Below are 25002 nucleotides of genomic sequence, written 5' to 3' on the forward strand. Positions count from 1 at the left end.
CAGCAGTAGCATTGATGAAAGCTACAATTCAAATTTACAACCTAATAACTCCTTTTCTAGTTAATTTTTCCATAATGTGAAGTATGATTTGACTGTAATACTGGTGAGAAGTCCACACGTGTATCAGTACAGAAGCTTAGTAATGAAAAAAAGTTAATTACTTTTGCTCCATGCCACTGGCGTTTACAGGAGAATCTGCAAAACAAAGGTACTCTTAACAGTATAATACTGAGCTTCATTGTAACAGTCATCCATCATATGTATGGGTGAGCAACAACCTCACTGGTTGGTCTTCCTGGAATAGATTTAAACATAAGAACAGCAGTGGTGGTTGGATTATTTCATTTGCTTATGCTCTTTATCAAAATAAAGTATCATTGTTTTTAATATTCATGGCTTCAAAATCTACTTTATGAAGTATTAGTAACAAGGTGCTGTTAACATGAACAAATGATATCAAGGCAATAATTGTGAATTAGTATTTCACACATAAATACTTGTTCATGATATTCTTAACAGAAAGGAACACTTTTTGAGGTCACAACAGAGCTTAATGTTAAAGCTTTTAAAGTAACTTGACAGGAGAATTAAGCTATTTTACTTCCATGACAAGAATTAAGCTATTGTATTTCCACATCCTTTGTAAGTTATGATTTCCATGTAGTACTCAGTAAACCACTGTGTCACATCAGTAATGTAGAAACACTGGCAACTCAGGTGTAGGCTATTGTAGTCTATTGCTTTTCCAGCAAAACTGAGCTTTGGAACTCATTACATGGTCATGTCTTTACTAACAGTTACAACCAACCCCTTTATAAAAGGCAAGTTTGTTTTTTCATATTAGTTTTTCCTTGCCGCTTTTTCTCTAGCCCTTATTCATGTTTGATTTAACCTGATTGAGGACTTCTGTTCATGAATGGAGCTTCTGACATGAAACAAAAACCAAATTTAAAGTAACTGATCATGTCAACACTTGATAACCTTAGGATTTACATTATATTATCCACATTTGTAAGTCCAGTGCAGTATTTTGGAGATTACATATTAAAGATGTTCCAACCAACAAGTAATCTACTGATCTATTAATAATAATTTGCTCTGGGACCATATTCTCTTTACACCAAGACCCCTTTTCAAGGAGCTCATGCTATTCTGAGGCTGTTACTTCCACTGGCAGAGACATGATAGATTCCACTGGGGTGAAAAGTTCTTCGCTAAGACTGTACTTCCTTTTGTCAACAGACAGTTATGCAGCCTTGCAGAAGATTACTTTTTCCTCCAAGTATAACCACTAACAGGTGGAATCCAGTAACACTTTGCTATGCAATACTGACAAGCAGTTATATAATCCTTTGGTGATACCACATTGAAAAATCTAAAGTAATTATTTTTAATAACGATATATGACCAATGTATTGTTAATTAAGAGAATTCCATGAACTTATGTTGACTTACCTGACACCTACAGGTAATGCAGTCATCATTCAATGCTGCCCACTCAGCACCAGGAGGATAAGTTGCACCCAGATAGTGGCAGCCTTGAGGAGGTGGGGAGTCAACAAGGGCTGTACCTACAGTAGTGTTAGTTGTATCTGGGGCCATACAGGGATCATCTGGGCAGCGAGCACAGCAGTCACCAGGCACCCGTTCAGGGGATGAGCAATGCACTGGTGGACATTCTAAAGGCCAGCAATCTATTTCGCCATACTGATGATGAAAAAGAAGAAAGATATCAAATGATATAATCTTATGTGGAAGACTGTAAGAGTGAGTTAATCCATACTTTTAGTCATGATAAGAACACTATTAATGTGATAAAATTTTATTAAGTAAACTAAGGTACAACTGGATTATCTACCATTTTTACTTATGACATTTTACCATTGGTGACTTGAACAGTATCCACAGTGGAAAGAATCTGATACTAATGCTCAGTATCAAAGTAGATTGTTTCTTTTAGGCTAACCAGTGCTAAACTTAATCATCACAAGGAGATGACTGTTCCTTTACCAGCAACTATGCTGGCCATCACAAGCCAGGACTGAGTTTATCTGGGACTGAATTTAACCTACGAAGTACACTTATTTTGCTAGCCTGTACTGAATTCAATATTCATATTAGGATTCTGTTTATGTCGTGTTGAAACCTATTATGCTATGCTCAAACCATTAATAATTCCCCTCTGTTTTTATTGCATATACCATGGAATCTTGATCTACATTATACATTTCACAGTCCATGGGTTACAGAGAAAGAAATACTTGAATTAAAAATGTGTTCATCCTGAAAGAAACCCACTGTTTAATATGACTGATGGATCAGTCTCTGTTATTACTATATTGGCAAAGTAATGCCTCACCCTGTCATCTGTCTTTTCATTTCACATATTTGCCTTTTTGTGTACAATTAACCAGCAAATATAGCAGTATCCAATTGTATTTAGTAGTCTGGTTCCCTGTCTGAATTTTTTACTAGTGCATTATGTTTAACCTCTTAGCTGAGGCAAACTCATCCTTCAGAAATTACCTGATCATTTGCTTCATTAAGTAAAAACTAAACAAACAACTAGGAATAATTGGCAAATGTATGAGATTCTGTTGTTTTGTCTTGTGTAACCTATGAAATAAAGATGTATGATGTGTTTGAGGAAATATCCATAGGTACCGACCTCCGAATGCAGGAATTAGTATACAGTGTTTCATTTGGAAATATGAAATGTATATTTCTGTGGTAACAATAGTAAAATTGGTTATCTAATGTAAAAATCATACTCACAAGGCATTCACAGGTCTGGCATTGATATATCCAACGCTGACCACTGTGAAAGGTGATGTGTGGTTGTGCCTGATGTGAGCAGGAGGCACGAGGATCACAATGAGGACAACAGACAGGGTTAACATTGGGGTCAGAACAATCACAAATGAAACGGTCACAGGTCACAGTACCCTCAGAACAAATACACTGGGAACACTCAGAACCAGGAGGTGTCCACACATCGCCATGTGCTCGCTCCACTCCACTCACCACACAGCCTGTTTATAAAAGAATGGTTTTGAGTTTAAGAGAGACTTTTCTGAAACCTAAACAGGATAAGTTTGGGATTTAGGGCTTGATCAGCACTTGTCCAGTCCTAACTGGACAGGATTAAATGGAAAACATCATTTTTTTGTCAAATATCGAAGTTAAAACAATGACATACTATTCATTAATCATATATCATATATCAGTCATACCATCCTCACTAACAACTGTAGAGTAATTACTGATGAAGATTAGGTTAAGACTAATGTTGCTGCCATTAGTGTGTGGTATTATGTGACCTTGTACCCATCCTTGGTCCTCAGCACTCACTTTTGTGAGATCCAAGCCAATGTCAAGGCTGGTGAGTGGTACTATTCCCTTGGCTCGTCCTGTCCGTATTCAGAAAAAGTCTCTCAGACTTAAAACCCCTTTACTGAGTCTGATAGCAAGCTTAGGATTTAGAGATGATTACATTGTAAAAGTCCAACTTTTGGGTGGATGTCATTTACTTGACTACTTTTCAGTTAAAAATTTTTTTTTTTTTTTTTTTTTTTTTTATACTTTGTCGCTGTCTCCCGCGTTTGCGAGGTAGCGCAAGGATACAGACGAAAGAAATGGCCCAACCCCCCCCCCCCATACACATGTACATACACACGTCCACACACGCAAATATACATACCTACACAGCTTTCCATGGTTTACCCCAGACGCTTCACATGCCTTGATTCAATCCACTGACAGCACGTCAACCCCTGTATACCACATCGCTCCAATTCACTCTATTCCTTGCCCTCCTTTCACCCTCCTGCATGTTCAGGCCCCGATCACACAAAATCTTTTTCACTCCATCTTTCCACCTCCAATTTGGTCTCCCTCTTCTCCTCGTTCCCTCCACCTCCGACACATATATCCTCTTGGTCAATCTTTCCTCACTCATTCTCTCCATGTGCCCAAACCATTTCAAAACACCCTCTTCTGCTCTCTCAACCACGCTCTTTTTATTTCCACACATCTCTCTTACCCTTACGTTACTTACTCGATCAAACCACCTCACACCACACATTTTCCTCAAACATCTCATTTCCAGCACATCCATCCTCCTGCGCACATCTCTATCCATAGCCCACGCCTCGCAACCATACAACATTGTTGGTACCACTATTCCTTCAAACATACCCATTTTTGCTTTCCGAGATAATGTTCTCGACTTCCACACATTTTTCAAGGCTCCCAAAATTTTCGCCCCCTCCCCCACCCTATGATCCACTTCCGCTTCCATGGTTCCATCCGCTGGCAGTACAATGGTCTTGTCAGTTTAGAAACTGTTTTCTCTCTCTGTTTTTTCACTGAATCTCATGTTTTGCAAGTGCAAGACTTGGAATTATATTCAATTTATCACTGAAGACTGATACTTTATTTCCATATGGAACTGGATGAAACTGTTATCACTAAATTCAAAAACAATTAGTAGAGATATTTAGGTTGGTGTTGTATGATTTGAAGTATTATTTTTATCCTGTGATAATAAGTGATAATGGAAAGAGTGGGAAGAACTATGAAAATCAGGGAAAATGTAGGCCTTGATTAGTGCAAAAGTAGGGGAAACACCAAAATCAGTAGAATCTATAAACCCCTACCTTACTTTCTGTAGCAGCCAAGATTGATTGCAGAAATATACCAACTTTAATGTGGGCTGTTGTTGAGAACTGTTTACAACAACTGCTTATGGAAGGCTGGTTGGCATCACTGCCAGCTGCCTAATATTGCATAGTTTTGTTTTTTGCCAGTTAGCACAACACTCACTCATGGTTGTGTTTAGTAGATTTCTGTTATTACATGGAAAATTAAGATAAATCTCAATTGCTAGGGTGAAGTTTGGTGAGATTTTTATAGGTTATGTCAGCTTCTATGAATGTTTCACCAATTTTTACATTAACTGACCATAATCTTTCCTTGCTCTCCATAGCCCTTCCCACAGTCATTTTTTTCTTAGACTAGGAAAAATGAATGATCTGAATCATGCAGCACTGATTTAAGTCTTTTCTACACGAGTGTAAAGAATGTACTGATACCAGTTTTGGTTAGTTTCATATTGAAATAGTGGCAGAACTAAACTGGTACTTTACTAAAGTTTAATTGATCTTTGCTTAACTTGAAATCAATATTTCTAGTATCGTTTTTAGTGCTGATATTCCTTGCAACCCTCTTCCATTTAATCCAGTCCATCTGGATTTAAATGAATGATGATATGGCTTAAATCCCTGGATCACTGTCATGCTCAGAAAGTAATAATGATACACATAAGATGATTACACCAAAGTGCTTACAATAACTTAAGTGAGATCTGCCCATGGAAATTTAAAAACTATTTTTGGCATCTTTCTCCACATTATTTCAGTAGAAAATTTGTCACAAAAGATGTAACTGACCATGAGAGCAGGTGGTACTATTGTCACAGGTACATAAGAAGGATCCCTCAGTGTTTACACAGGTTGCTGACTCGTGGCAAGTAGCTGTTCCTGCACTACACTCATCCACATCTAAGGAAAGTAAAAATGATAATAATAATAATGATAATAATAATGATAATTATAATAATCATAATGATAATAATTATAATAATAATGATAATAATAATAATGATAATAATAATGAAAACAGCTACTTTAACCAAAGACATTCAGAATACTTTAGTTAGAGGTATAAACAATCTTGAAATTTAAAATGCCTATATATTTCAATTATGTATCATGTACAGAATAAGTGGATAAGTTTTACCTTGGCAAAGAAGGCCTTGGCTGTTATGTGCTAAGAGAGATGTGTAACCTGGTAGGCAGTGGCAGGTATACCAACCAGGGAGGTTAACACAGCGTGAGTTTGGGTGGCAGTGGTGCAGTTCTAGGGCACATTCATCAACATCCAGTTCACAGGTTTGGCCCTTAAAACCTCGTCGACACTTACAAATACCAGGTGCAACACAAACTCCACCATTCTCACATGTGGTGTTGCACACAGCTGAAAGATTAATGGGACACAAATAATGTTTCCTGCAAGTATATGATGAAATGTTTTTAGCAAATCTTTTTTTTATTCTCGTTTGCTCATTCCTGCATTAACAAGACAGCCCCAAATTTATATCATAAAATTGCTTTCAGACCTATGATATTGTGAGTTAATTCATCTTTATAATTGCATTTTTCAGTCAGATATCAGTGTATGAACACAGTTCAATACAATGAGGAATTTGTAAAAATAGGTTGGCATACCTATTTTGCAACTATGCTGTTTATGATGGTAAAAGTAGTTATCTGTTGAACTTATCTACCCTATACAATTAAAACGTTTCTCTCATTTGCCCATTTTGAGAAGAATACTGAATTTTCATTGTCATTATATTTCCCAGCGTTAATTCAAAAACTGTAAATGTATACTTACGTATGCAGTTAAATCCATCTCCAGAATAGCCTGCATGACAAGTGCAGTGGTACCCACCACGAGTATTTGTGCATGAAGCATGTTCATGACACTGGTGAGCTCCCTCACTGCACTCATCCCGCTCAACACAAGTTAGTTCATCCACACGTACGTAGCCATCTTCACACTGACATATATATGATCCCACAGTGTTAAGACAGTGGGTGTGAGCTTGACAGTAGTGCCCATGGTGTGCACCAACCTCACGACACTCATCAATATCTGTAATATAGAGCATTCTTGTTTAGAATTAAAGTACTAATAATCATAAAAAGGCTAATACAAGTCTTTGATACTCTAATCTTTTCCAAGTAACCTAGCCAGACATGAATCACATCTGGGTCCATTAAACAATGATGATAATTAATGCATCACCATCCTTTCTTTTAAGCTTCACTTCAGTTTGAATTTATTTAGTAAAGTTAATTAATGACTATGATAACTTGCAGAAAGACCTAGGTAGGTTCCATCCCTGCAATTGCATTGTTACTGAAATTGAACCTTAACAAATATGAGCAGTGTGTAAAGTTTTGAAAATTCAGTGTTTGTAAAAAAGATATAACCTGTAGGACATTGAATTATCAGAACACCTTCAGAATGAGATTCTGACCTGTACAAATTCGACCATTGCTGCCAGTGAACCCAGCATTACAATGGCAAGCATAAGTTGTCTGAAGATTGATGCATGTAGCATTAGGGTGACAATCATGGCCTTGAGCACAATAATCCACACCAGGGCAGAATTTGCAGCACTGCCCAGGAACTGTAAACTGCTGATCTTCAGGACAAGGAAGAGTTGGACAGGCTTCTTCAGGGTCAACTCGTCGACATTGCATTTTACCATCTCTACATTCACAATCCACACACTGCCGTGGTGACACCGTTTCTCCATGGTCATATACCACACCCTTCAGTGAACATTGTTCTGAAGTAATGAATAAACCTAAGTAATACATAGCAAAATAGTGTTGTAATTCTATTTTATCCAGATATACATAACATCAGGAAATTGTAATTAATAAAACATTCTAACTCACTTACTTAGGCATACGGGGCAACACTCTCCTTCCGTGTACACAGGATTCTTGCATGTCTTGGCTGGGCATGGAATTGGTCGACAAGTTACCTCACCATGCTGTATGGGTTAGTTGCAGGAGTATAAGGGAAGCAATTTTAGAAAGTTTAGTTTGAAAAAGGTTTTCCTTTTTTAATAGCAACACAGAATGTTAATGAAAGATTAGATGATAAGAACAAGTAAACTGCAAATTCTGAGATATTAGAAAAATATGGTAAGGATATAACTGAACTAAAAAGACTATACAGAATAGTAAGGGAGAGAAAAGCAGAGAGTGGTAATTAGATAATTTGATATGAAATTAATGTATGTATGAGAAGTAAAACAACAGAAATAGGAATGTCAGAGCAGTGTTTGGTAATATGTTTAATGTAAAACTTTACTGCAGTTGGGTAGGACTGAAAAGTTTGGGAACGTAAGAGACTTCTTGTATGTGAACAATATACAAACCACAAAGACACATGTTTTGATCTGTGTAAGAGACAGCCACAAAAGACTTCCATGAAGTTAGAAGTGAACTTCAAGTAACATGGTGGTCACCTTCTCCTAAGATTACCAGCTGCCAGGTGTTCACTAATTATGTGCAAAGGTGATGTGAATCCACACCATAAAAAAGGTAAGCTTACATTCCTGAATGTAACAAACTATTTAGCTCTTTATGTAGCTCATATCAGTTTCAGGAGCTAAGTCCCTGGCAACAGAGATGGATGGGTTTCCAGCCATGTGTCTCCACAGTGCAGGCATTTTTCAAGCACAGAGAGAAATCTTATATATCAGAATACATTCTTTTTGTAGTAGTCAAAGAAATATGAAGATCCATACCTCTAACTACATAGTAAGCCACTCTGCACAAGGAAGGGAACTTTTAATTGGAAACTGTTCAAGAGATGAAGTCCTCAAAATCAAGAAGGATAATTAAACATACCTCATATGAACCTTATGGACTCATAAGATTGATAGATTGATAGTAACTTTCGGTCTTCACAGTCTACATGATGCTGACATACTGAATTAAGTCTAACAGGTCAAAACCAGTTTCCTCTACTTAAAAATGAACTATGAAGACACATGCTTATAATTACATTGTAAGTTGGTCTAAAAATGAAGGGCCTACAATTTGTCCTTAGATGACTAAATAAATGTGATGTAGATTTTCTTCCTCCAACCAATTTACTAATTCACAGTGACAACACTTATACTGGGTACATAAGAGTCCTTAGAGACACAAACCCATATTCAAATGAAGATTTGGAAAAAATTATTCTTAAACTGCATCAAAAGAAATTAGCCCATTTGACAAAATCAAGGATAGATCCTAATTTTCATTTACTGTGTAAGGTAATACCATTTTCAAAACTGGAAGACAGAAATACAAACCTGTTATTTCTGATTTTGGAGGTCTCATAGACTTGTATACTAGATGAGTAAAAATCTTTTGTGTATAAGTACTATGACACTGAATCACAAAGCAGATAATTAAGAAGTCTAGCTACAAAGTTCCATCAAAAATTTCAGTGGTAAAATACAGATAAGTCTGTAATGTCTTTGCAGGATTCGACAATGACATCAGGAATATCAGATTTAAAGCAAAAAATTTAATGCAAAACTCAGAAAAATCTTTTCGATTTATATAGTTTTGCATGAATTAAAAAGCAATAGCATATCTGTCTCAGATTTATCAAAAGAAAATTTTTTCACCAGAAGCTAAAAGAAAGAAACTGCAGTTTTCTTAAGTGAGGGATTTTGTCTTTGTAGAAGTCAAAGGTTTAAAGGCATCTAGACTTTGTCTTAAGTTTCTCTTTAAAAAAACGAAACTATTGAATTTTCAGAGGAGGATTATAACTACAATCTTCTCAAAAAATCTAGGAAATTGCAGAAATGACTGAATCATGTACCACCGACAGTAGAATAAGTAGGATTATCTTGTGCTTCTGCAGAGTTTTGTGGAAATTGCTGTTAAATGAATAACTAATATATTCAGTAAGTTTGGGGTCTTGTTAACCATAAAGCTACTCATGTATTCTTTAAAGATTTAGCTAAAACAATCTCATATTCTTAAACAGAAATAGGTGTTTGATTTCTTTTAATGACAAAGGTACTCATCTTGAATTCTCAAAACTTTAGTAAAATATAATTCGTAACAGGACGTTTTAAAAAATCTTCATTTCTATGGATCCCTAAGATAGAAACTGGAAATAGTGGACCAATAGGGAAATAAGAAAGGTTTTAGACATATTTGCCTTTATAGCTGAGAAGTTTGGATGCTACCAGTGTAAAAAGAGGATAAAAGAAATATTTATGTCTGCCTACATGATGTAACATAGTATCACTGGCAGTACAGTCTCATCAGGGAACTAGTCACTCCAGAGGAATCCAAATTTCAATGCTAGTATTAAAAGCATATCCTTGGGCAGCAGGAACCTTTGGAAACAGATCCTGGTTGACACCAGAACTTTCATAAAAAAGAGGGCCTGGAATATATGTATAATTCATTCCTGGATGTTTTCTTCAATTCCTTCTTTCTTGTGGCTATGTATTTAAATTAATTCATATTTTATATCACTTATTCATTTTACTCTAATTATTCTTTTAGTTCATGTGTTCCATAGTCTTAGTTTTACTTTTAGATTGTTTTTGTATTCTCTCCTGGGTGTTAGTTTATTTGATTGGTGACTATACAACACAACAGTATTCACCTTTGCTTGTTATGTATTCACTGAAAATTTTTATTATCTACTTTCTCTTAAAATGAAAGTTATTATTATCACACTGCATGTAAACTAGGTAATAGAATTTTTTCCAGTTTAGTCTTCAAATTCTAGCTTTTTATTTATAAGAACTCCTGGAACTTTATTTTTTGCTAGATCTTATTCCTGTGGGACCTCTGTAAGGTTTTACTGTTATGTTATTAATGGCTCCATGACTTATTTGCTCTAATTTTTTCAGTGAATTCCATAAAGTTCTCTTCTACCCATTCATGAATTTATGTATTTTTCTTTGTTGTCTTAGTCTTCTAATCCTATCATTGTACTGACTGTATGGTCATCTGCAAAACGCCTTACTATACTCTGTTTTACTTCTTTGTATTAGTATGTTGCCATTATTATTAACAGTGTTCATCCTAACATCATTCCTTGTGAAACCCCCAGATGAAATTACTTCCATTTACCAGTATTTCGAAACTTCTGTTGTATTGTTTGAAACATCTTGATCCTTCCTCATAGTTTACCTTTGTTTCTTTTTGCTACTTTTTCTAAAACTAAACTGTAATTTACTTTATGAATTTCCTTATAAAAGTAAAAAAACTCAGTGTCCATGGTCTGACAACTGCGGTATGGCACTCAAGTGTAACAGAATTCTTACTCTTAACAGTCCTAATTTGGAGAGGGAGAGAGAAAAAGTAAAGTGGTGGATTAAAAAAACATAACAACTTGAGCACTTCAGAAATGTAGCTAATATTAGAGGGATCTAGACTCTAACTGAGAGAGAGTGTGTGATTGTGGTAAACAGATGGATGGGTAACATTACAAATGAACTGAAAGATTTTGCTGTATTTAAGGTGGCACAACTTTGACAACAATGGGTGCAAAGTTTCTTTTATGCTAGGATTTGTAGTGTAAGACATTATGATACGCACATCAAGTTACCAAGGATGTTTTGGAATAAGTTCTGTCACGTTGATAGCCCTGTATATTACCTTTGCAGGGGCTGACATCAATTTATATTCTATAGGAAGCAGTGGCTAATGTTGATTGCTGCTCACGCTAAAACATGAAAGGGATAAGCTGAAAATAATTTACCAGCCCATTTGAAGTGCAGAAAATCTCAGGAAGAAGTAATGATTATATTAAGCTCACAGAGAGCCCTTTTTTTTTTTTTACAAAGGAGTTACATCTAACAAGTAACAGATTAAAGATGCAATTATGTTCATAATTACAAAATTGAAATAGATTTTATAAAACATTTTCACTGTGTTATTAAATACAAGGCAGAAATGAGTTAGAGGAACGAAACTGAAATTAATAGATTCCTCCTATACAGAAACCACATATTTTCTAAGTCCTTATTGTCATCCTTAATATTTTTCCCTTATGCAGAGGCACAATCACTGCATCTTTGAATAATCAGATACTTCACCTCATCCTAGACCTTTGTACGTGATGCATGTAAGTACGTATGCACAACTTCACCATCTTCCCCAGCTTCTTTCCAGTTGTATGATTCACTATGAGTGCCTTACCATATGTACATTTATTATCTTTAATATAATCTTTCTCAATCTGCCTTGAACATTTTCAAATGCTATCTAAAATAACAATTTCTATAAAAAAGAAAAATAATTCAGCTTCCCTTACTTCTCTAACTTGCTGCGGTTCATCAGAGTATTTCTTCAATTTCTTAAACCCAGTTTATGGTTGTATAAACAAACTGTTCCCCATCTCTTAGTTTGTTCTGCACACTTTGGTGACCTTTCTCTAATCTCTTTGTACTTGTTTGCTATTTGCTTTTATTTAACTAAAATTCATTATCAAATTTTTCCCCCAAGTCTTCATCTAATCTTTAATTGTTCCATCTAATCTTCTCATTTCTTGATTTGTTTTGTATTTTTGTAGCTTTATATTCTCGTAACTAATTCCTGTGTCACATTAGAAATTTTCATGTCTTGCCTCTTGGCGACTATTTGTTTCACCTTCTCTCTCTGACCTGCTGTTTCCCTTTTCCAAAATCTGTTAATCCCTCCTCTTTATTAACTTGTAATCATCATTTCGTCCTTATATTTTCCTCATCTCATTTACTCATCCATATTCCACAGTCAGACCTAACCTTTGATCCAGCAATTGTTTCAACTGGAGGACATTCAGAGTTATTGAAATTCCTACCCTTACTGTGGATGTGGTAAATAATGGGTTAGCAGTGAACAAAAACAAATGCTTCGTGTCAATTGTTAGGTCATAAGTCAAATGGAATTTTCCTGTAGCATAACTAATATGTGCATGATAAGTATACAAATACCATAGATTTTTTTTTTTTTTTCTTTTTTTTTTATACTTTGTCGCTGTCTCCCGCGTTTGCGAGGTAGCGCAAGGAAACAGACGAAAGAAATGGCCCAACCCCCCCCATACACATGTATATACATACGTCCACACACGCAAATATACATACCTACACAGCTTTCCATGGTTTACCCCAGACGCTTCACATGCCTTGATTCAATCCACTGACAGCACGTCAACCCCGGTATACCACATCGCTCCAATTCACTCTATTCCTTGCCCTCCTTTCACCCTCCTGCATGTTTAGGCCCCGATCACACAAAATCTTTTTCACTCCATCTTTCCACCTCCACTTTGGTCTCCCTCTTCTCCTTGCTCCCTCCACCTCCGACACATATATCCTCTTGGTCAATCTTTCCTCACTCATCCTCTCCATGTGCCCAAACCACTTCAAAACACCCTCTTCTGCTCTCTCAACCACGCTCTTTTTATTTCCACACGTCTCTCTTACCCTTACGATACTCACTCGATCAAACCACCTCACACCACACATTGTCCTCAAACATCTCATTTCCAGCACATCCATCCTCCTGCGCACAACTCTATCCATAGCCCACGCCTCGCAACCATACAACATTGTTGGAACCACTATTCCTTCAAACATACCCATTTTTGCTTTCCGAGATAATGGTAATATATTTTGTTATTAAAAAAATATTCTTTTAACATTAGAAATATAAAGATGAATTTTTTCCCCTAATACGTCATAAGTTGAAGCATAATCTCATGCCATTAGTCAATAAAACTTGCCCTAATTCTAAAATGTTGTAAGTCGAAAACATCGCATGTTGAAGCATCATTTCATGAGACCCACCAGTATGCCTTAACAGCAAAAGGTATACACCACACTAGATTAAACAGATAAAACACATGCCTTCCACATAGTACACTCTTAAATCAATAATAGCTCAAGTGAACCCTCAAATTGGACAAGTCTGTGCCAAATGAAATATTCCTAACATGCAAATTAAAGTAGCAAATATCCAACAGACTCTCTCTCTCTCTCTCTCTCTCTCTCTCTCTCTCTCTCTCTCTCTCTCCAGTTTTTCTCGAATATTCCACTTACTGCTACTTTTCCCAAGTATTTATTAATTTGTAAAACAATAATTTCACCTTCCCTCACGGACCTGCACATATCTGATAAGTACTCCAAAGCTTTACTCTATTTCCTTTCTGACATCATCTGTTAATGAAACCCCAATTTAAGCCTTCTGAACATTTTCCTTGTCACATATGATGCTGCTAGAAAAAAAATACTCTTCTAATATGCAGCTGATCCCAGTTAAGAAAATGCTTTACTGAGTCATTTCATTTTAATGTTCACAAACAACTCAATCTTTACAGAGTACATTAATACAGAATGACACAGACACATTTAATACCAGACGTGATCATTACTGCTTTCACAGAAATCAAACTTTGGAAGATTAGAATCAAGAGCAGAGTGTCACAATTACTGGAATGATTGGCAACATTAGCCTGTATACAGAGAACATATTGACAAAAATGTATACAAATGAGATGTAATTAGATAAAAGAATACAGAAATATGTTCAGAAATTAGCAATATACTCTCGAAAAAAGAAAATGTCTAGTTGCCTAATTATTGCAAACTTTCATCAACCTGTTAAGCTTTAGTGGTATGCAGCTATGCTCTGAGACATCTTAAAAATGAGTTTCTTTGTGAAGAATTCAGAATCACAAAGGAAACTATATGTGGGCAAAACTACATCCTGTTCAGATTATTTAACCAGTACTAATAACAGGCTGAGAAACACCAATGTACATCAAAAGTAGTACCAGTACCAAATTAAGTAAATAGAATTGACTGAATCTCATCATAGGTTAAGTTACAATGAAGTAGGCTATGTACCTATGTCAGTAACCAGCTATCATTCTACAACAGTAGGTCTTTAATTCCAGATAAGGATGGTCTTCACATGGATATTTCTAAGGACCTTATTTATGTCATTATTAGATACATTATCAAGGGGCATGTTATATTTCATCAGTATCATAACATGTCTACAGAAAACCTAGGCACTGTCCAAAATAGATTACCTTAAAGATTATTCATATTTTGAAAGTAAATGACTGCTTGCAACAGAAAAGATCATTTGAATTTGACATATAACCTTGAATGAAGTGGATATTTAATAGATGAAATAATTCAACATGTGGGAATTTAGCAAAAAGAACATGCATGGAGTACTTTTTTAACTTACAGTTTGATTTAAAATTCTTTTTAATTATAACCAACATGGCATGGGCAGAAACATGCCCCAATCATGGCCATCTCAGATGACACTAGAGAACAAGAAAAAGAACAAAATTAATCATAATTCCATAGTTTCTTCAGTGTAGATCTGATTCTAAAGGTGGAAAGGCTGTAGGAAGAGGTAAAGATGCGAGAAGGAAGAGAATTCCACAACTCTGCTGTTCAAGGAAAGAAGGAGGTATAACAGTCAATCATCCCGTAGCTGGTCACCATACAGAAACTATGGCAAGCAGTAGCCAGAAACATGCTATGTGTCCAAGCCTTAGTGACAGGGACACATGAGGAGAGTTCTTCAAAGAAGTAGGCAAAATAATACCTGCAGAATAAGGAAAGTGTAGCAACATCACAACAGATGGAAAGGGATAGTTGGAGAGAAGTGACAGCAAGAAATTTGTAAGGCAGAAGGCTCATAATTCCACCATGATTTAAGATAATATAGAGGTGGATGAAGTCCCACTGTTCATACTCATAAGAGTCCTAGACTAGCAAACTTTAACTCTAGACTGTGGCAGGATTACTGGATTAACCCATGATAACATTTGTATCATGTACAGGCCCCTTCTGGTTTCAGAATAATTAGCAAGTGGACCTTTGGTTAACAGAGGATAGACCAAATGCCCTTAAGAGTACTTCGTAAGAATGCTGTTCACACTTAGCTTCAACCTGACATCATTTTAACAGGCATGAGATTGTAAGTGGGACTGAGTGCAACAGTATATTTTTACTAAATGTCTTAATACTTTTATCATAGACCTCATAGTTGGTGTTAACTATAGGTCATCAGCATAGCCAAAAACACAAGACACATTTGCTACCTATATAACATTCTATTTTTGAAATTTCCTTGCCCATTCAACAAAGGATAACAGTAAACCTCAAGTAAAAAAGAGGTTGAAACTGTTCTGGGTTTAATCACGTGGAATATAGTCAGACCAAGTAACTCTACTCTAACTGCAATTTTACTCATACAGTTTATGCATCAACTAGGCAGTCACAAGGGCATACAGTGCTCTTGGATAACACTTTCAATAGTCTCAAATGCTCTGCTTTCTTAAGTGTCTAAGTGCCATAAAGATGACAAGAAGTAGTGAAACTGCACAAATGCATAAAAAGTTAAAGTCCAAGAAGCTGCATAGTGTCATGAAAATGCCATCCTTGTATGCAAAGTGAAAGTCAAAAGTTTTTGTTATATCCAATACAAAGCCAACTAGTATGTATTTGATCATCCTGTTCATTAGTGTGCAAAGTGGCTTTGCTTATATATGTGACATCATATGGATGCTTTGCAGTTCTTGTGAATGGGAGATAGCAGATTCTGATGTGCCCAAATCATAAATGCATAAAATGAGAAAGGTATGTCATTTTGGAGCTACACACCTTAGATTTTTTGGGAAAAAAAATTCATAGTTACCAAACTTTGGTTTTGAGAGCACTGTTTTTCTGGAGTGTTAGCTTGTGAGTCCTACATAAAGATTCCAAGGAGGCTATGATGACAACAAAGATCAGTTCTCTGATGTCCGAAAAGAATCCAGAACAAGAGGGCATAAATAGAAGTTAGGCAAGAAAAATGTATAGAGGGATGTGGGGAAGATTTCCTTTAGCAACAGAGTAGTGGATGCATGGAACTTGCTAAGCAAAGAGGAAGTAAATGTGAGTAGCACAGAAGAATTCAAAAGCCTATATGATAATGATGCAAGGATTAGAGTTGGGTTCCCATGAGAGTAAAGCTCCCTTTCCATATGCACAAACAGGTACATACATAATAAAATACGAGTGAAATATGCAAGACTTACCACACAAGAACAGATTTCACAGCCACTCTTCCATGTAGCACCATCCTGCCTGACAGTACCATTAACTCGACATGACCTCTGACAGTCACACTCCTCTACAGCAGCCAGCCGGGCTTCTGATGCTGTTAGCTAATGAAAGTATAACGTGAATCCTGAGCATTATTTCCCATGTTACATATGCATTCATTAATACAGTATTCCTGTTTCTTGATGAAGCAGTAAGCATGATCATATTTACATAAGTCTGTCTGCATCACAGTATTTCAAATCCTGAACTAAAATACTTGAGCAAATAATTGTCGTACTATTACAATAATAGGAACCTCACCCGAGTTGCCAACTGTGTAACAAGTTGCTGGAGTTTGTCAACCTGGTCTGACAGGACCTGAAACTGCCCACAGGTTGGGCATTCAGCATCTGCTTGTGGACACTGCAGCAAGTAACCTGCTGCCCCAGATACTAAGCGCACATCCTGTAGTGCTCCCTGTAACGAAAACTACTGTGAATGATTTTACAATGTCTGCACATGTAAAACACTGGATTTTTCAATTTTTTTTGTTTAATGATATGATTAGTTATGCTTACCTTAAATAAAAAATGTTTAGCATTACGCTGTCCCAAATACAGTGACATGGGAGCATCACGAAAGGTAGGATCTTGGCTAAGCGTGGGATCTGCAGGATCAATTGGTGGGGCCAAAGAAGCCAGGGCCGTCAGGTTAGTCATTGGGGGTGGAGCCAGACGCCGGTACACACGAGAACAATCTACCCACACTTCTAGCTGAGTACCACTCACTACCACTGATACCTGTTGAAAGAAATAAATATTAAAATTCCTAAAATGTTTTTGTTGTTAAAGATTTTTAATATAACATAATATTCATATTTCCCTTAAGAAGTCTTGTAGCTCTAAAATCTGTATGACACCTGGAGCTATAACCTCAGAACCCCCTATCTAAGGACTTATGCAGCTGCAGGGCTGCACTACACTCAGTGGTAGGGGAAAGGACTCCAATGAAGTAAGAAATTATTTTACAAGATTGTATTCTTTTTCATCAGTTGCTGATAATTTTGCGACTGAAATTTTTTAGCTTTTGAGAAACAGTAAAAACAACATAAAAAGTATCAATACCAAGCCAGATTTTGTTTCCTCCTCAGGACTTAACAGAAAATACTTCATGATTTCAATACAGAAGGCCATAAACACCAATAACTGCTAGTTGTTAACCTTTTCACAGTATACAATGCATATATATTATTTCTCATTTTTTCCTTTCTGTGCAGACAGTACAAACAGGAATTCTCATTTTCAAAATCTGTCAAGCAAGGTGGTGGAATGTATATTTTGGTATCTGTGTTACTCAATACCACACACCATGTGTTGCCATACAGCATTTCTTTCTGTGGGTTACGTACCCTCAAAATGTCAGAAAGACTAGCACGATAATGTCATGCTACCATGCCAGCAAAGGAAAACATAATTTTTTTCGATTCTTGTGGATGTTTTTAATGTGTTTATGTTTAATAGATATTCATAGATCATAATTTGTTTTCACAACCACTGGATCCCTATGAGTGTAGAACTCTCTCCCTGTACTGTACGAAAAGGTAATTACAGTATTGTACTGGTGTAGTAAATATAAAAAGAATGCAACAGTGTACTCATATTTCTGGCGGAAGTGACTGGATTATGTTCGTTGACAACACACACCGATTCATTCCTCATAGCACAGCTTAAATAGTTGCACCCAAGTGAGTTCTGTATTTTTGGAATTTGTAATAAGTTCTCTATTCACTACCATGGTTAGTCAGAACTATGATTTTTCTTATTTCCAAAAACTCACTGAACAGGGGATGCGTGCTGGGTCATAAGCCTTCTGCAGTGGAAGGGTTAACATGCACTCAGTTTTAACTCATTCATGAAGAGCAGGAAATACAGGCAAGTAACAGTCAACCAGCTCAACAAAGGACTATTTCTAGTGAAATCTCTTCTTTATGAACTTACTAAAAACCAGCTGGGAGAGTGGGATACAGTCAGTTGATTTGTTACCCTTGGCAACTAAAACTCCCAACTGGCCACTTGTAATGCTTCCTTACATCCTTCTCTGTGAAAGCATCTGTGAAAATAAGATTTAACCTAGCTAAGCTTTCTTTTCTAAGTTTTAGTAACTATATGATTTGTAGTTCTTTCAGACCGGTAAATACAAGTAAGGTCATAGTAAATTTTTTAATTTGTTAGGGATTATAGATAAACTACCCAGGTTGTTGATTCAACTAGTCTGTCTAGAAATGCAAACCTTTGTAATTCAGGTCCGCTTATTGTTTCCAGACTACATGAAACAATAATGTTTAGATATTCTGATTTTGTTGTAAAGGTACTGTTTACAGTATGATAGTGAGAATTATTCATGGGCTGCATCCATCCATTTGTTGGTCCTTTATAACACCCCAGGTTTATTTGGTGTAGTAACTGGTCATATTTCACTTCTACATAGGTGTTAATATAAACATGACTGACATATACACTCAGTAAAGTCTAATTTTAGTACAAAAGATGAGTGTATGCACAAGTTCCATAGTACTTTGCCTGACTGTTCCTATTCCTTTCTTGGATAATTCTGGGATCATTACTCTAACAAAGTCCCTGGTAATCTAACGAATTCCCAAGTAATAACTTTATACCATCCCTTATTAACTTCCATCATCTGTAAATAATTTCCTCCTCTATGGATGATGTTTCCATTTCTTTTGTGATCTGATTACTATTTTTCTTTACTTTTGAACTACAAAGTTTGCTATGTACAGTATTTAGATATTAATTATGCATAAGGTTTATAATTCATATGGCTTTCTACAGATGCTTTTATAATGTAATATGCTCACATCTCAAGGACCCTCTTATGATGACAGGGATGTTTCCATCTAATGTTTCTAGTAGTGCTTGAGAGAACTTCAGGGACCTTTTAAGGGACCTTTTAATCTTTTAGTCAGTCTTTGTTCAACCTACCCCCTTTCTTTCTCAGATCTCTCTAGCATCCTTTAACCTTTCTTTAAAGACAGCACTGTGAAGTTGAAAATTTGTTGTGATTTTCCATTTTTAGTTGATGTCTGACCTTCATATAAACTGTGTTTATGTTGGCTGAAACAACACAGGTAACAGATTGCCCCATGTGGGTTTGACCACAGGCAGCCCATGAGTGTCATGGTTAGCATTGCTAACCACTTCACCCTTTTCAGAACATTACTGACTACCTTCCTCAAAATTTTGCATTTCCCTCACATTTTCTTATTCTTTTCATGCTTTCTTTCAACATCCACATCTGTTAGTTTTATGTTCTATAATGGAGGCAATCCTTTCTGCATCCGAATGCTTTACTATTTTTTTTCTTCTGTACTTCTGCAGGGAAATCTTTCAGATATTCAAATTCATACTCATTCATCTTTATTCAATGCAAACCTCTATTTGGGTTATTCACAATCTGCATCTTCCTTTCCTGTGTGTTCATTCTATCCTGTGTTGACTTAACACAAAAATCCCTAAGTCATTTACGTTTATAGTAATTCTTTCACTTTACAAACCATTCCACCTTTTTGTAGACTTGCATGCAATGCCATTTATTTCCATCAACAGTCACTTGCTTTAACAATCCTACCTTATGACCTTATTTGTTTCTGTTGCAGTACTGAAATGCAACTTGCCTCCTAAAACTGGGTCCAGATTCATTCTTTAGAAAAGATACAGTCCCTTCATATGTTCATTCATATGGTACTTTACCCAACACTAATGAAATATTGCAAAAATAAGTATTTTTATCATAAATGTTCTTTATGGTACTTATCATCAATGACTGAATACGATACAAAAATAAATCACCCACCTTGTGCCAGCGTTGATCTGCAATGCGATAAGGAAATGTCTCAACATGAACAGCACCACTGTGTATGTAATGTAAACGAATTTCATCCTTTCTGCCAGATGACTGCAGTTCCAGATATCGTTGGTTACCACGGGAGAAAGCTAGGATAGTGCCAGCATTTCGGTCCTCCTGCTGCAAAGTTGCCATCACTGTAAATTCTCGTGAACCACTGAGTAATGCTGCTGCTGCTGCCTGAACTGCCTCAGGCACCTTTACCTCCCTAGCTTCACCTGAAGGAAATAAGAATGGAGTATAAACCTTTTTATCAGTATTTAGGCATATGAAAAAGGTACCATTTCCTGCAAATGTAGAAAGTGGCATGAGATAAATTCCTCTGGACATTTTGATCCTTGTACATAAATGCACATATTAATTTCAAAGAATGAACTACAAAAAGTACATTAAAACCTCTCAATAACAATACCACTGAATAGCAATAGAGGATGTGTGGAAATAGTTGGGATATATGGAAAGGATGTGTGAGAAGAGACTGACTATGGGGTGATATATGGCTGAAGTGGAGGGACAAGAAGAAGGAGAAGACTTAACTGGAGTGAAAGATGCTTTGACCGACTGTGGCGTAAATATGCAGGAGTGTGAGGCATGCATGAGATACAGCAAATTGGAGAAATGTGGTATATAAAGGGTTATGTACTATAAATATTGTTGGACTAATGGAAACAAAACTCACCAGAGGGGTAAGATTTTACCTTTACTATCCAGAGAGATACATATTGGCAATGAGGGTAAAAGACAGCTGGACTAGGGCACATAAAATGGTCAATGGAAACCATGGAATGATCTGTGGAACTTGGCTGTGGACCAGGGGCTCTGGTTCTGGTTCATTATATATGTAACTAGAGAGAGAATGTAAGTCAATGAGGCACTTTTTCATCTGTTCCTGGTGCTTCCTCACTAAGTAGAAATGCTCAATAAGTATGAAAAAATAACTACTGGTACAACCAACATCAATTATGACCTTGTATAGCAATAATTATAATATGAAAGTTACTAACCTTGAAGGAAGATAGCTGGGGCAATGGGCCTGGGTCCTGGGATGACAGTTAGACCCTGGTAGCTGGTATTCCAGAGCTGTAGTGATTCAATCAAATCCACCTGTCGTCCTCCATTGGTATTCGCATAACCTGTGAATGTACATGTGTTTAGTACAATAACCCTTGCTGTCAAATATATCATCTTATATTTTTGTAAAGGTGAAACAAAGTAACATAACATTAAATTGTCTGCATCCTATTAACCTTTTTGTGCATAGTATACATCTGGCACTCTGTTAAGTGCTAGATCTTCTTACTTAAACACTTATGATAAATCAGATTACATCTTTTTCCTCCATATTTTCATACCTATATTACCATCCACTCCCATTATTAAAGTATTTCTCTCAATAATAAGGCCAAATACCTCTTGGCTGATATTAAGACTGCATTTAAGTACATTATCAAGGAAGAAATACACAGGGAAATTTTTAAACTTAGAAGGGAGAGGGGGAAACATGATTACTATTTCTAAATTTTGAGAGAAGCTGAGAGTGTTGAAAGTGAGTACTTTGTTCAGTTGATAAAAATCAATGAGAGGTATAGTGAGAAACCGAGCATGAAACAAGTTTGAGTAGATAAGAAGTACTTCTTTAGTAACAAAGTGGGAGATGAATGGAATCAGCTGAGTGATGATGAGAATGAATGAAGGATACAGAAATTTAAAGCAGTAAGAGAAAAGAAAGTGTAAGAGATAGGGCCTTAACAATATTAGATCTTCTTACCCATAGAGTATATACAAATACAGCAGGTAATCACACGCACACGCACAAGGGGACCTAAACAGACTTCATAGTTAGTCTGATGATTGATAAAATTCTGCTTGAGCACATATAAAGTAATGAGGATGGGACAAACTGAAAAAGGGCTTCAGTATGATAATTATCAATCAGGAAATAAGCCTCAGAATTCTGTTTATGAGATGGACTTTGGAGTCGACATTGCCCCACATTAGGAGAATAGTTAGGAAGACAAACTTTCTCCTGGCATGTATTAAAATAGCTTTCAAGTTATGGATAAAGAAATCTGTAGCAAGCTATTTACATCCTAAATATGGTCGAAACTAGAATATGCTGCTGAAGTTTGGTCGCAGCACCTAAAGAAGAAAAAGCTAAAAGAGAAGGTCCAGAGGAGGTAAATGAATTTGGCACTGGAAAGAGAGCCGAGTTACAGGGAAAGGCTATACAGGCTTTGACTTTACCCTCCTTGGAAGGGAGAAGAGTGAGGGATGACCAAATCTCAACCTTTAAGTTTTGTACACAGATTGACTGCATGGACAATAAACAGTTCTTCAGGGGAGTTAGAGATAGAGCAACCAGAGAACATAACATGAAGTTAAACAGGAAACTTGCTAAGATAAGATGTAAAGGATTCTTTTACAGTTTGGAATGAGATGACTTGCAACATGGTAAGTGCAGCCAGCACACATAAAGTGTTCCTTCTAGTATAGTACAAATAGGTAATTACACACCTGAATCACTAGGCAAGAAAGGAGGGAACACTGATAAGGTTATCAAACTGCAAGGGAACAAAGGATGCTTGTTGGAGTGATGAATGGTGTCCAGAACTCAGATGAGAAAGTGTAACTCACACATTCCTTGGAAGTCTAATTTCAGAGTGCCTATGTCAATTAGAGTGACATTTAAAATTGGGTTACGAGGGCAGTTGTTTCATGCTTGTCAAGTAATTGTGAATATGTTTTGCCAGTGTTTGTTTACTAGGAGAGAGAGTATCTTCAAGTATAGGCTTTTGAAGTGTAAATAAAGGTGGGATAAGTTTTTGTGTACTTTGGAATTGTTTGTTAATTATGAGGTTGTTTGGGTGGGGGGTGGGGGTCTACTGGTTGTAAAGAAGTAAATGCCAAACATACTGAAGTGGGGTTATTGTTGTAGTATTTTTTTATTTAGATGCTGAATATTGTGGTTCCTGGGCAGCCGTTGACATGTTGAGAGTTATTTTGTGTTGATTGCAGCTTTATTATGCTTGCTCTTGATAAGGTTGACCAGACAGGCAGATGTATTTAGAGTGAAGTGGATAAATTGTTTGTAAAGAATATTATGGGATACTTTTTGACAAAAAGTGTTTGGTAAGTGTTTCCAGGCATTTTTTTCTGTCTTTATGGCTTTTTTTCTATCTTTATGGCTGTTGTAGTAATGTTTGTAATGAGCGTACCTGACCACTTGCCCAAGTTAGACCTAGGATATCCGATCACGTCCCCAGGGTGGGGCTAACGTATCCGGACACGTCATCATGGGGTACTAGCATATCCAACTCCACAGACCGGGTCCAGGTATCCGCCCACGTCCCAAAGGGCACGACTTTGATTTCTGCCCACGTGCCCAGAACAGGGCAAGGTTATTTGACGACGTGCCCAGGACATGGCTAGGATATCTGATCATGCCCCCCCCCCAAGACGTTCTGCAATAAGTGTGTGTACCAAGATAACCACTGTAAAGCTGTCGGACCTTGGCAAGTAATTAATATCCACATCAACATAGTTGTTAGCATCTTCAGGTTGAAGAATATGAACTAAGGAGGCAGTCATATGTTGTCTCTACTGAACATGGCAGGTAGTAAGATGGATTAAAAACACTATTGCCACGAAAAGCTAAGAATGTGAAATGATGCTAAAGACGAAAGCCTCTTAAATACGACCGTAAAACCAATGAACGCGAAAGTACGACCCTTGAGTTCGAAGTTGCCTCTTTTCATGTGCACACTGTTCCCATGATTCATTTCACGATCTTTCGCAACAGTAAATCTTTCGATGTTTTGTTACTTCAGAAATTTTGAGCGGCAGGTTCGCTAAACACAGAGAAAGGAATGTGACGCAAGCAAACAGGTAGTGAATGACATAACTACCAGAGGTGCAAAGTCGTTCGCGGTTTTGAGCTAGGTGTATGAAGCACACACACACACACACACACACAGTGAGTATCACTCATTAAGGAGAAGAGATCAATGTTGCCAGTCTGTGGGTGTCACGCGAGGATCCCAACTGAGCGTCTAGAGCTTGTGGGGGGGGGGGGGGGGAGGACCGGCAGCGTCCCCGCCTCTCATCTCACCATTCACAACAACGCTTTTTTAATAACGCCACTTATATTTTTGTTATTTATGATTATATTTATGCTGCAAGAATAACGACTGATATTTTTTTTAGAAACTAGTTATGAAGGCAGAAATCTACTGACTGGAAAATATTCTCAATCTCTCCCAATCAACGAAGACGGTCCAGTTGGGGAAAGAGGAGAAACATCTTTAGTTGGCGTGGCACTCAGAAGGGCGCCACCATGGCGGGGATGGATGTAAGCACCCCCACCCTCCAGAGGATGAGTA

At 36.8% G+C, this 25002-nt stretch overlaps 1 protein-coding gene and 1 long non-coding RNA gene across 3 annotated transcripts in view; one reads left to right on the forward strand and one right to left on the reverse strand.

Moving 5' to 3' along the window:
* The window catches only part of LOC139762391 (uncharacterized), a 47373-nt gene extending 44732 nt beyond the window's left edge, over positions 1-2641 (forward strand). Inside the window, exon 3 of the long non-coding RNA XR_011715708.1 lies at positions 1469-2641. This is a non-coding gene — a long non-coding RNA (uncharacterized lncRNA). The remainder of the gene's footprint in view (positions 1-1468) is intronic.
* LOC139762390 (protein kinase C-binding protein NELL1-like) overlaps positions 1-25002 on the reverse strand; it is a 294237-nt gene that overhangs the window by 27720 nt on the left and 241515 nt on the right. For both annotated transcript variants that reach the window (XR_011715707.1, XM_071687222.1), the window contains exons 2-13: positions 21628-21756; positions 20573-20841; positions 17281-17502; positions 17024-17179; positions 16696-16824; positions 7537-7630; positions 7106-7420; positions 6457-6717; positions 5800-6036; positions 5451-5561; positions 2776-3032; positions 1456-1707 (exon numbers count right to left, since the gene is read on the reverse strand). Coding sequence is in view for 1 of the 2 variants with exons in the window: in XM_071687222.1 (XP_071543323.1) it covers positions 1456-1707; positions 2776-3032; positions 5451-5561; positions 5800-6036; positions 6457-6717; positions 7106-7420; positions 7537-7630; positions 16696-16824; positions 17024-17179; positions 17281-17502; positions 20573-20841; positions 21628-21756 (2432 nt within the window). In the remaining variant the exon portion in view is untranslated. The remainder of the gene's footprint in view (positions 1-1455; positions 1708-2775; positions 3033-5450; positions 5562-5799; positions 6037-6456; positions 6718-7105; positions 7421-7536; positions 7631-16695; positions 16825-17023; positions 17180-17280; positions 17503-20572; positions 20842-21627; positions 21757-25002) is intronic.

The sequence above is a fragment of the Panulirus ornatus genome, chromosome 43, assembly GCF_036320965.1.
Source record: "Panulirus ornatus isolate Po-2019 chromosome 43, ASM3632096v1, whole genome shotgun sequence".
Taxonomy (NCBI): Eukaryota; Metazoa; Arthropoda; class Malacostraca; order Decapoda; family Palinuridae; genus Panulirus; species Panulirus ornatus.